The sequence below is a fragment of the Impatiens glandulifera genome, chromosome 3 (assembly GCF_907164915.1).
Source record: "Impatiens glandulifera chromosome 3, dImpGla2.1, whole genome shotgun sequence".
NCBI lineage: Eukaryota > Viridiplantae > Streptophyta > Magnoliopsida > Ericales > Balsaminaceae > Impatiens > Impatiens glandulifera.
Genome location: NC_061864.1, coordinates 4,462,493 through 4,475,860, shown reverse-complemented (window position 1 = coordinate 4,475,860; position 13,368 = coordinate 4,462,493). Strand labels below are relative to the sequence as shown.

Below are 13,368 nucleotides of genomic sequence, written 5' to 3'. Positions count from 1 at the left end.
TTATAAATCGGGTGGGTAGCCAATACCTCATTCCCTGATTAATTTTTTATAAGATTATATAAATTAAAAAACAAAAAATATAACTTTATCAAATAATAAATAATTTTAAAATTAATAAATTAAAATGTTAAAAAATAGATGAAAACATTATTTATTTTACTTATATTTTAATCAAATTAAAAAAAAAAGTTAAAATATGAAGAGGAAAAAGATAATAAAATTTTGTTATTTAAAAAAACTTGAAGGAGAAGAATTAAAGAGTAACTAAGAGAATAATAACTTTTCTTTTATAAATATTAAAAATAAAATTCAAATAAAATATGATAAAGAACAAAAAGAAATAATAATGTTAAGATAATATTTATCATGATGAAATATTAAAAAAGTCATTAATTCTTAATAAAAATATTTTATTTTTATTATTAATATAAATCCGGTACATTTTTCCTTCCCATACCCAACCCCGATTTAAAATATCCGTAGCCAACCATCGAGTACCAACTGGTATGAGTATACGGGAACTCATTGCATCCCTATGCTCTACTCACAAATGTTTTGCTAAGCCAAGAAATCAATTTTCATTATTACACAAATTACAGTATAGAACATATCTGATAACCACCACCCATTATCATCAACCGCAAATCCGATCAAATATCTCAGATTCGGTTTCCACTAAAATCACAGTAACTAACCTGAGACCATAAGAATGGAGGGTCATGCTACCTTCCCTCCAGGAAAAAAAAATTCTGACTTTCAAAAAATAAATAAAAGAACATGAGATATGTGTGGCATTGTTATTTTTCAGAAATCCTTAGAATTTTGACTATACCTTTTTTCCTATTAGCAGTTATAATTAGTAGAGAGTCTCCTGGTCCATGGACTTTGACTAGGAACCCAAGAGATATGGTATCCAAGGATGGCACACCATCTTAAGTTTAGAAGGGCCACAGCTATATTATCCGTTGAACTTTTGAAAAGATCGATGATTCTAGATTCCGCATCTTCATCGTCCAAAAATATGAAATTTTCTTCAAACTCTATCTTTTTACTTTCGATAACGGATTCGTCGTAAGAAATCATGCGCATGCTAAGGACTTGCAATGCTTCCATTGCTGTGCTTATGAAACCATAATTTATGTATGCCGAGAATACTGAGTTGCATGTTGATGCATCGGGCTGAACCTTCGCTCTGTGCATTCTCTCTATTATGACCTCAATTATATCAAGTCTTTCCTGGGATAATAGAAAGATAGATATATATAAGCCAACCAGAAAAATGACAAACTGTCTAAGAAAATTATTGATTGATTCCCATATGGATCCAAAAAGGAAATTTAAATGTGTTGAGATTCATATATTTGAATTTGCCAGCTTTTTATAATGTCAAATTCAATGGAAGAATCCAAAACGCAGTAATAAATAATATTTGAGGTACTTTCACATAGTTGGAAACACATGGATAGAAAAATTCTAATCCAAACTCATATTTGGTTGCGATTATGTTTGGAATTTAAACTTAGTCATAGACAAAAAAGAATTATTGGTTATTTCTTTGAATCAGATCAATCTACTTAGCATCAAATAACATATTACTTAAGAGTTATAATAAACAAGGTATTGAAAAAGAGGTTGAGAGCTTTGTTAAGGAACATAGTACCTTGTCACATGCCTCATCAAGAATGGTATTGAATAATAATACATCATACTGGATCTCGTCAAGATTTGCTTGATCCAGCAGTTTTAACGCCTCATCAAAATCTTTATTTCTCAGCAGAATCTGACAAATAACCCACCATTGTAGTTCAGTCAGACATTTGTGAAATAAAATATGATTTTAAGAATTTTTAACTAAAGAAACTGCCCATGTATTCAGACATGAATATAAAATTACAGTTTACGGGAACATCACAATAATAAGTATGGAACACATAAAATCCAAATATAGTCCAAAGGAGACAGTTCCCATAATGAATATGATGTGCCAAAAAACATATATACAGATTCAGGGTTGGTTTGTTTTTTTTTCTCCAGGAGGCTAGCAAAGCATCCCACCGCCATGACCTACACTTCAATGAAGGTGCTTTAAGTGGGAATCAAACTTTATTCAAAACTCATAAGTTCAAAACTGAAGACTTGAACTCCCATGATGGAAGGTTTGGGGTTGTTACACATGACATTTGGAGGAAATCAAGTGGATCTGTGTCATGAGTACATCGAGAGATGTACAAGAAGACCTAGCTCAAGGCAAGCTGAGAAGTAGATCACATGTTAGATGTTGTATCAGTAGTTGTTAATTGTTAATGACCTAGCAGTAGTTTGTTATGGAAGGTCCTATTATAGGAAGGTAACTCCCAATTCACCACTTCTGAAATGAATGGTATGAAGTCTGTATCATCATCCCTATCAATCTAAGTCCCTCCTTTGTTCTCAGCATCTCACTCACTTCTAAATTCTATAATATACTTATTACAATCTGTTAGCAATTGAAGTTTATGGCATGCTAGACCACGACCATGTGGAAAATATGAAAAAGCAGGGAAAATCAAATCCAAACACCAATATAAAGAGATTGATTGCTTTTTTTTAAAAAAAAAAATCATTTTAAATATGTGAGTCAGTTTATTATATACTAACTTTGGGTAGGGTTATTTCAAATTCGTAGATTACAGCATTGTAAGTCCATTAGAGAGCCTATTTTTGAGAAACCTTTCATAGCTCACCAGCACATAGTATTGGGTTTTGGTTCAAACATTATTGTATGAGTCCATGGGCCTAAATATGAAGACTGTATTAATCATTCTATTCACAGTGATACTAAGTTAGTGCTTTATAACATCTTTACGCTATAAGTAGTTCCTTCAGGCCCAAAAATGTCAGGCAATTGGTCCGTCCCACTTCAACCTTACAATGCTTCATACATTGCAAGCATTTAACAACGACCAATTCCCCTTCATTCTACTAATCAGTTCAATGTGCTAGTTATACTAGACTAACATTGAAGAAATAGGTTTTAATCACAATTTAAAGTTAGCGTGTGGAGTTTGAGCGCATGATCTTCAATATTCTTTTGTTAATCTGCAGCACCTTCAAAGACAAAAAAAATTTAACTTGTCTACCAAGATAAGACTCAGGTCATAATACCTTTATAAGAGCTGTATAAGTTACATTTACAGGAGCGAAACCATCACGCATCATTAGAGAAAGCAGGGAACATGCAGATCTGAAACATCTTATTGTGCTGCAGCAATCAATCATTATGTTGTAAGTTGCAGCATCCAGGAGAAAGCCATCTGACCTCATAGATGTGAACATTTCAATTGCCATGTCACTCTGATTTCATCATTAAAAAAAGGAAATTAATGTGTATAGCCATTACAGAGAACATAAAGTGAAGTATGTTCATGAATTCTTTGGTTAAAGTAAGACATACTTCCTTAGCCTCAACAAGTGAATGCAACACAACATTGTATACTGTCGTTCTTAAATAATAGTCCCCACTGTAAAACTGATGTTCAGCCAGTCGTAGATAGTGAATAAGATCACTTGTCATCCCCTCTGCTCCCAATGCTTTCAACTGAAGAACCAAAAGAAATCTGTGTCATGAGAATGATTAAGATGTCATAAAAGTAACTTCAAATAGGCTTTTCAGATCTGTCTCACAAAAATGGTAATTTCCTGAACTTGGAGCCACATTAAATCGTAAATGCCAGGAAATCTTAATTAAATGACATTCTAGAATTCACTACACCCTAGAATGGTGAAATAGCCTAGGATGTTGGTTAAATGGCTTTCAAGTGGGAATGAACAATATGCATACCACCTTAATTGTGTCTGGTCAATCAAACAAAAGTCAACATGGACAGCTTGGAGGCAGATAAGACCATTACAATAAATGGGGCGGAACCTTGGTTCACAGGCCCGATATATGCTGTAAATTGATTGAATAGCGGCTTATTGTGCATTAATCCAAAAGAAAACAGAATAATGGGTGTCATTTGCTAAAGAAGTGAAGAATAGGAGGATACATGCTGCTACAGGAAGTGCGCAAAGGCTTCTTAAAATTGAATGTGTGGACTAGTTTTTCAAGTTGAGTGCTTTCCTCCATTTGATAAACAAGAGAATGTGTACAAGTAGATATAGTCACGGAACAATAGTAGATAATGGCAGATAATCTGAGAACTAGACAGTCTGACAATCTTGTTTTTGTGATAGTGAGAAACTGTTATATCAATGGTGGATGAGCACTTACTAAGTTCTTCACTGAAGAAAGTGTATGAGGAATGCCATTCTTTGACATGTCCACTTCAATAAGATTAATCCTTTTGGCAACATCAACTTGAGACAAAATATTACCCTCTTCATAAGGGGCATTCACATTGCCAAACAAGGAAAAAAGTAGCTCATATGTCTTGATATCCGGCTGGATTTTTATTTGTTTCATTTTTGCCAACATCCTAATAGCACATTCAGGGCGATCCTGCAAAAAGAGAATGGCACAGCATTATAGAAAGGAAACTGACATCCATTCTCATCCAAGAAACTGGAAGAAATGATGGGTTCCAACCAATAAATTTATTTTACAGTAGAAGTCAGAAGATATACAATAACAAGTTAAGTTCGCTAGGTGATATTGGTCCACCATTTCACCCTAGAAAAGATGGAAGTATTTTGAAAGGGCAAGAATTTTATTGAACTAGAGAGGTAGCAAACATTCTTTCAATAGCAGTGCAAATGTTTCACCACAAATAGAAAGGGAAGAATCAAGCCAGGAAAAGCAAAACATTTCCATAAACATTACAAGGTAGTCTTTAGGGATGCCATCCCTCAACTCTACTCATCTTAAATCAAAAGAGCACAATTCATATCAATAATGGAGGCAGTTGCTCTGATTTTCCAATAAAATGTAATGAGCCTTTGCTGAGTAGTGCAAGACTGCATATAGAAGATAACTCACCAAGGCATCACATGCTTCAAGGAAAGCATTGTAAGGGTATACATGAGACTTTGTAGAGATCTGGTTAAGCAGGTATTCAGCTAAATCCAGATTCATCTCTTTGCAGCATTGTACAACAATGGCTGCAATAGTTGAATCGTGTGGCTTCAAATTTTTCTGTTGCAATATATTTAGCTGCGTAGAAAATTGAGCAAACTTAAGTCAACTGCAATAATGTTCAGGAAAGGAATGCAACTGAACAGAATGCAACTACTTGTTCAAAGAAAGAATCCTGTTCTTAAACTGAACAGAAGGCAACTGCTTCAGAAATTGATTAGATCAAATGGCATCTTACTGCTTCATGTCCACTGTGGGTGCCCGCATTGGAAACAACTGCTCGAATGAAGCCGTCGTATGAGCTAGATGAAGGTTCTAAACCAATATTTTGCATCTGAGTAAAATGAATCAACTTCTAGTCAATACTATAATAATGAAATGGCAAATGATTCTGAAGGTAGTGACTTTTGAAATATTAAGAAAAGAATAACTAATTTGAAACTATTAACAACAACAAGATTAAAGCAAGTATGTAGTAGAAGTGGTACCTGAAAAAGTAACTGCTCTGCTAAGACAGAATTTGATGTTTGGGCACAAGAATGTAGTAAATCATTAAAAGACCATCTCAACAGTTTCATGGTATATGATAATTTATGTTTTCTTGAGGAACCAAGATTGGCGCCTTTCATCTGGATATTTTCTTGGCAAGAAATAACAGTATCTGCATTATCATCCATAGGGACACCTATCTTCACAGGGTTCGAAAAGACAGAAACTTCATGCTTGCTGTCTTTGTGATTATATTCCTCCATGCTTGAGTCACAGTTGGAAGGTATGGGGATGTCTAATCTTGAAGTGGCTAATCTTCCTTCCATCAGAGCCAAATTCACCATGGCTTGTAGTGAATTGTATGCAGATCTCAAGTCTTTCAACTTTGTGAAGGACCATACAAACTTCCGTAGGGAGATGATGCTGGGACTGTAGTATCTAACATATTCATCCCATATACTGTGAACTGCTGATAGATTTTGCTGCAATACTGCAAGCTGAAAATACAACATTAGAATGGTAAATTCCAGCAAGATTGATATCAAATTTAGGTATATCCACCTTCCATGATGAATGGACAAATTTGAATATGAATTACTCCATCAATTGAATGAATAATCAGATAAGTAGTTTAACGCAACATTATACAACCGATGATGCAAAAAAGACATATATACATCTGTGATTGTGAACATTTTGATGAACATAATTCTCCCCCTTCCCCAAGACAATGATAATATATATAAAAAATGACAACAAATTTGCAGAAAGCCACCCAAAAAGTGTTCATCAAGGTACCCTCCATGATTTAATGATGATATATGAGATGATGTTTCTCATTGTAAAAATCAAAACCCCACAGTATTTATCAAGGTGTTTCATTTTACAGAACCTTCAGTCAGAGCAGAAAGATCATTCACTGACAATAAAAAAAAATGAAAAAAGAAGAATCAGTTTGGCATTGAAAAAATTAAAGCCCATTAAACTTTTAAGAGAAGTTCAAATAACCCACCTATATTAGATTCTTATCCCACCAATTGAACATTTTCAATTGATTCAACCAAGCCATTTCATCTAAATTAACTTTACATCAATAGTCCATTAGTCCTTATGTGATTTTTGTCAAAATTTCAGAAAACATGTTCTCTAAGGGATGGCCATTTTCAATCTACCACATTAAAGACTTATTTGATCCTAGCCATTTGAGGCGGGGGTTTACCTCTTTGATGGATTTTGGAAGCAGTTCCAGAAAACCCCCCAGTTGATCAGGGATGCTACATGGATGGTTTTCATATGTCTCATGCTCTCACTCTTAATTTATAATAATATCACTATACTTCTATGTGTACAAGAATTTAACATATATATATATATATAAACAAACTTGTCTTTTAAATTTAATTTCTTGGCGGATCATGTAGTTCTTAAATACATTAATAGTACTGTCAATTTTACTTTCAAATTTATTATTCTCGTCATAAACACTAACAATTATTCTTTGAATTTATTAAGCTTATATTCTCTTTTTGGTATATTAACAGAATGGTATAAACAATAAATATTTGAGGATTAATATAAGCCTATGATGGAATTTTAAAGTTTGCATTGAAATATATTTTATAATTATTATAATGCAACAAAAAATAAATTACACCACTGTATTATGAGTGATGAGTTATGCTTTAATATATATATATATATATATATATATATATATATATATATATATTACATATATGATTTTGGGATTATATAAGTTATAAATTCCTCCACGGAAAATGAAACTGAGATGGTAGGCTCTTTGGATAAGTGGGAACAGGCACGGGCTATCATCCGATCTAGTCGTGTAATTGTAATTCATAATACTTTTTCAAGCTAAATAAATCTTTTTGCAATTGAAGAAACTCTATGGGAAAAATTGGTGATATTTTGTTGGTTAGGGAGGAGAGTTTATTCAAGATTTGAGGTAATTCGTTGAAAATTGAATTGAATTTTGAGGACATTAAGTTAACTTGGATCAAGCATCATATTTTGGGAAATTTTTCATATAATTTAAGTTTAGTGGTAATTTGATATTTTCACAAATTCAATAGCAAGTTGAGATGATTTAAGGTTCACTAGGTGATCTTCAATTTCTGGACTATTTGAGCTTCTTCCCTTTTACAACTTCCTTAGTCCATAGAAAGGGAATTTTCCTATGATTAGAACCCATGGCTTCAGACGATAATAAAGCAACTATATCCAGTTCACCAAGGCTCATATATATACTTATGAAGATAACAGTAGCCAAAAAATTATGCAATGGATGTTGAATGTGGGAAAAGATGAGACAATTGATTTGGCATTATTTCAAATATCTATGGTTTTGTACGAATTAAATTGCATATTTTTCACTCACCTTTAGAAGCAATGTATATGTGATCTCATCCTTCCCAACCAAGTGGCAATGCATTAGATCCAAACATTTCTTCGCATGATCTACACTTTTGACAAGAGCACATCCTCCCAAGATATTGTTATACAAAGGTAGGGTAGGAGCAAAATCATCGTTGTTTTCAAGGGTTTTCATCATATTAAACGCCTGAAAAATCAGAAAGTTAGTAGCAAAATGGGTAACCATGATTAACTTATAAGGAAGTCTCATTTGTTTTCTCCTCATTCGTATTAAGTAGGAGATGAAGGAAGAAAGGAGCAACCATGATATATAAACTCATGGATTCAATAGCAAGTAGAAAACAGTTAAGACTTAAGAGTATACAAGGAAAATGAGATTACATTCATACAAAGCCGAAATCCCAAATAAGCAGTCTCGATGGCGTGCATCCAGTAGGAAATATCCCACAGAAAAGAGCCAAGACCACAAAAGCAATGTAAATATAGGCATAGAAATTTCCACTGCTATATATATTCAAATGATCCCTCATGTGACATCTAGTGGCAACAAATGAAATACTGACAAAGAAAAGGATACCACAATAAAAAAGAAAGACAAGTTCCATTATTGCTATAGACATACAAAAAGATACATACACATTGTCAAATAAGATCCTTGCGCAAGCACAAGTATTTAATACCTGATCTAAATATCCCCCTTTGCACAGAGCTCGGAAAATAAGAATGTAGCTCTTATGATCCACATGAACTTCTTTCTCAGTCATGGTTCTCCAAGTTTCCAAGACAAACTGCAGACACATGCAAATAGCAAATCAAGTTTTATGACAAACAGGTATTTCTTTCCCAATTTGGGAATTATGTCCCAAATGAAGCTGTCATTGGTAGATGCTCTCTAAAGGAGAGTTAACCATTAGATAATATACAAATTAGATAAAAGGAAGTGCATTTCCAAACATTCCACATTTCAGATATCCATATTGTGTTTTTAACATCTTATATAACTACATTTTCTGCTCATCAGCTTCTAATATTAGTTAGTATAATAAAATTTGGTGGCTATGAGTGACACTGTTATAAAACATATCAAGATTGAGAGGAAAAAAAACATAGGAGAGATACAGCAATGTGGATAGTTAAACAACAGTATAAAACCACAGAAATTCTCTTCTAGGTTTTTGTCCCTCTCCCAATAAAGTGCTCTCAATACCTAAGAAGTTAGATAGTTGGAACCACATAAATTGTTAATTTTATTTTTAGAGTTGAATTGAATAACTTGGAAATTTGCATTCTATCATTGTTCTTCTTCAGAATTTTTGATCAGAAAACATTGAGGATGAAGTCATCTTACTAACAAGAAGACACCATGATATAAAATGTGACATCTTTAGAGCGTTATGATACTAGAGATTGTGTTACTAGAAAAGATACCATTTTTTGGGCCTACCAATGGATCAGGTGATCGTGCACAGTACTTTAAAAGATGAATGAAATCACCGGCTGTATTACTGTCAATATCTGCAAGCATACCGGAAGCTCTGCTTCTCTCACCTTGACGAAGGGCGTTTACTATTTGCATCTGTACAGACTTGGCCATCATTTCCCTCCCATATCCTAAGATATCCCCATCTGCATTTAATGTCTTCCATTCTCTATATCATAGGTCACGACTAAAACTAATGGACTCAACAGCAAACTCGAAACACTTGCGTACCGTTAAAGCGTGATGAGATCATGATAGTCCGAGAAACTTCAAATACTCCAGCAGGTTCCTACATTAGATAAACAGCACAGATGAGATTCTACTTAGAAAACATGCGCGCTCAGAAATAACTGAAGAAGATGATAATGAATCACATTTTGAGCAGACTTAGGTTTCCGAAAGGAACGCGCAATCGAACGAAGAGGAACTACCAATCTGTATAACGATGAAATTGCTCATTAAAGATGAAATAAAAAACATAGAATGAGCTTTACAATTATACCAGATTGACAGTTACCTGGTCATTCTTTGGGATCACTCTGTAAATTTGTTCTTCTTCTTCACAACCAATTCTGGCCTGAGTTGACGGTGGCAACAGAGTGGCGCAATTACTCTACAAGGCGGCGACGCAGCCTAGGTCATTGATCTGCTTTTTTATCTTTTTATACGCAACCTAGGGCTATTTGAGAAAACTCGTTAAAAAAATATTTTAATTTTTTTAAACAATAAATATATTTTAAAAGATAAAATTGGTTTTGATTTTGTTAATGTATTTAATACGTGTAAACGTGAAATTTTTTTATTTCTTACAAACTACTATTTTTAATTTTATGAATGATATATAAATTTTAATTTTGATGAAATAATAATTATGAAATTTAAAGAAGATGGATAATTAAGAGTATTGAAAATAGTTAATCAAATTTACAAAATAATAATTATATTTTAATAAAATAAATTCAAAATTTTAGTATAAATATAATCAAATCAAATTTTATCAATATAATTATAATTTTATTTTATTTTTGAAATTATAGAAAAATTAGTATGGAACCTATAAGACCCTGCAATGATTAATTAATTTGCAATTATTAAAAATGTATATATTAATATTTATCTCTAAAATATTTTTTCACTGGTCACATATTTGTTATATTTTTATTTATTTTTTATTAGAATGAGTTTATAATACTTTTTATTTTGAAATAAAATAAAGTATTTTTTATTTAAATTTAAACAAAATTAAATTTTAAATTATTTTATTTAATATTTTGAAAATTAATTTAATTATATCCAACTAAAAATTAAAAAATTATATATATATATATATATATATATATATATATATATATATATAACAATTCAAAAAGTATCTTTAGCAATTGCAATAATTAGGTACCAGAGAAATTTGATTAAATAACCTCAAAGATGAGGTTATTTGATCTAGTGGTGAGTTGATAATTTAATTGCGCTCGTGGTCTTTTTATTTTTTTTGGACGAAATTGTCCTTGTCGCGAAACGCTAAGTGACTTAGTGTTTGGCGAAGTGGATTAGGTTTAGTATAAATACTGTAATTTTTTTCATTTTCTTCATTTCTTTTCTCTCTTTTCTCTCTCTACTCTTGTTCTCTCTGCTACGGCGGCGACGACTGCTACGGCGACGACTGCTACAGCGACGACGACGGAGGGAAACACATAATACAGATAAGAAAATTCTAACCCTATATCTATTTACCTTCATTTGAAAACCCTAACCCTAAATCGATTTATCTTCATTTGAAAACTCTAAATCAATTTATGTTTATCTTCAAAATCGATTTAAACTGTTCTTATTGTTCATATTGGTTAATATTGGTTTTACTATCGTTGTTCATATTTTCAATGATGAAATTTATAGATAATCTCGTCGATATGAGTTCCGTTTCAAGGAAGATTCACTTATCGTTTCGTGTTTCGCGAAGTATTTCGCGTTTCGTTAAGTGCTTCACGTTTCGCTAAGTGCTTCGCGTTACGCGAGTCGGCACGGTTGGCACGGACGGCACGCAAAACGGCACGGACGGCACGCGAAACGGAACGGACGGCACACGAAACGGCACGGTCGGCTCGCGAAGTACTTCGCGTTTCGCTAAGTGCTTTGCGTTACGCGAAACGGCACGGTCGGCACGGTGGGCATGCGAAACGGCACAGACACCCATAACTTCTTTTTTGTAACTTGTAATAATAATTTCTGACATTCTGTTCTGTTTAACTCATTACAAATTTGTGTTTATTTGGTTAAATTTTCAAAGAAATTCAATTTTGTTGCTGACTATTGAATTTTTTGTTGTAATATTGAATTTTGTTGATTATTGTCTCGGTTTATGAGGATTCCACCCGGTCAAGCTATTATGTGGGGGTGGCTGATCAAGTCATGGGATTCTACGATGAAGTATATGTAAAACGCGACGCTGTAGGTACCGCTTGGTTAAGTAATTCATTGAGACCCGATGTTAGAACAAAAAATCAGCTCTTTCTTTGGTATAATAGCTGGTTATTTGTATTCATTATTGATTTTGATTGAGATATATGCAGAGCAAAATGCTTCAGATTCAATTTTTTTCAAATAATGTTGTATTCTCCAATTGATATTTTGGACTATTTTTAATCATTCTTGCTCTATTGTTGTAATAACTAATATTTTTTGAACTACTCAATTGGTTCTTTTAATTTGATAACACAAACTGAAAAACTGAAAATTCAATATTACAATAATAGTCAGCATCAAAATTGAATTTCTTTGAAAATTTAACCAAATAAATACAAATTTGTTACGAGTTAAACAAAACAGAATGTCATAAATTATTATTACAAGTTACAAAAAAGAAGTTATGGGTGCCGATTGTGCTGTTTCGCGTGCCGACCGTGCCGTTTCGCGTAACGCAAAACACTTAGCGAAACGCGAAGTACTTCGCGAGCCGACCGTGCCCGCTTTGCGTGCCGTCCGTGTCGTTTCGCATGCCGTCCGTGCCAATCGTGCCGACTCGCGTAACGCGAAGTACTTAGCGAAACGTGAAGCACTTAACGAAACGCGAAATATTTTGTGAAACGTGAAATGATAAGTGAATCTTCCTTGAAACGGAACCCATATCGACGAGATTATCTGTAAATTTCATCATTGACAATATGAACAACGATAGAAAAACCCAATATTAACCAATATGAACAATAAGAACAACTTAAATCGATTTTGAAGATAAACATAAATTGATTTAGGGTTTTCAAATGAAGATAAATCGATTTAGGGTTAGGGTTTTCAAATGAAGATAAATCGATTTAGGGTTAGGGTTTTCAAATGAAGATAAATAGATTTAGGGTTAGAGTTTTCTTATCTGTATTTTGTGTTTCCCGCCGTTGTCGGCGCCGTAGAACTCGTCGCCGTAGCAGTCGTCGCCGCGCCGTAGCAGAGAGAACAAGAGTAGAGAGAGAAAAGAGAGAAAAGAAATGATAGAAATGAAAAAATTACAGTATTTATATTAAACCTAATCCACTTCGCGAAACGCTAAGTGACTTAGCGTTTCGCGACAAGGACAATTTCGTCCAAAAAAAATAAAAAGACCACGAGCGCAATTAAATTATCAACTCACCACCAGATTAAATAACCTCATCTTTGAGGTTATTTAATCAAATTTCCCAGGTACCAACATGTGTGAATCATACGTCCTAAAAACAACATTTCTTAAAAGTATTTCAACTAATAATTTATCATTTTTATAATATCACATATATTATTATGAGAAATTATTTGAGAGAAAATTTGGTGAAGGAATAAAAATTAAAAAAATTAAAAATTCTTTTATCTTCTCACTCTTTATCATTTTTTTCAATAAGTGATGTGGTGACACGTCATTTCTTTCTATATTTCCTCTCTAAAATTCCTCTCCATATCACTCATCCATGTAATACATTTTTTTCTA

The 13,368-nt window shown here is 33.0% G+C and overlaps 1 protein-coding gene across 3 annotated transcripts; it reads right to left on the bottom strand.

Annotated features, from left to right (window-relative positions):
* Positions 1-541: 541 nt before the first annotated feature.
* Positions 542-10,063, bottom strand: LOC124928659 (pentatricopeptide repeat-containing protein At1g76280). 3 transcript variants are annotated; one of them, XM_047468901.1, is made up of 15 exons: positions 9,934-10,063; positions 9,791-9,851; positions 9,648-9,705; positions 9,381-9,562; positions 8,617-8,724; positions 7,941-8,123; positions 5,542-6,039; positions 5,292-5,387; positions 4,958-5,131; positions 4,253-4,480; positions 3,434-3,577; positions 3,145-3,333; positions 1,661-1,780; positions 833-1,236; positions 542-695 (listed from the first exon to the last, which is right to left on the bottom strand). In XM_047468901.1, exons 1-14 carry the CDS (start codon positions 9,939-9,941, stop codon positions 844-846), a joined length of 2,442 nt encoding a protein of 813 aa, XP_047324857.1. In that variant the 5' UTR covers positions 9,942-10,063; the 3' UTR covers positions 542-695; positions 833-843. The 3 variants fall into 3 exon arrangements, with proteins under 3 accessions (XP_047324857.1, XP_047324856.1, XP_047324858.1); XM_047468900.1 differs by lacking the exon at positions 542-695 and having other exon boundaries at positions 705-1,236; XM_047468902.1 differs by lacking the exons at positions 542-695; positions 9,648-9,705; positions 9,791-9,851; positions 9,934-10,063 and having other exon boundaries at positions 706-1,236; positions 9,365-9,521.
* Between the last annotated feature and the right edge of the window lie 3,305 nt (positions 10,064-13,368).

Excerpts from the sequence above, each read along its gene's own strand:
- LOC124928659 (XM_047468901.1), bottom strand. Across the intron at positions 3,578-4,252 it reads TTTCTTCAGTGAAGAACTTA|TTGAAAGCATTGGGAGCAGA; the intron begins GTAAGTGCTCAT and ends TTGGTTCTTCAG. Across the intron at positions 1,781-3,144 it reads CTTATACAGCTCTTATAAAG|ATTCTGCTGAGAAATAAAGA; the intron begins GTATTATGACCT and ends GTTATTTGTCAG.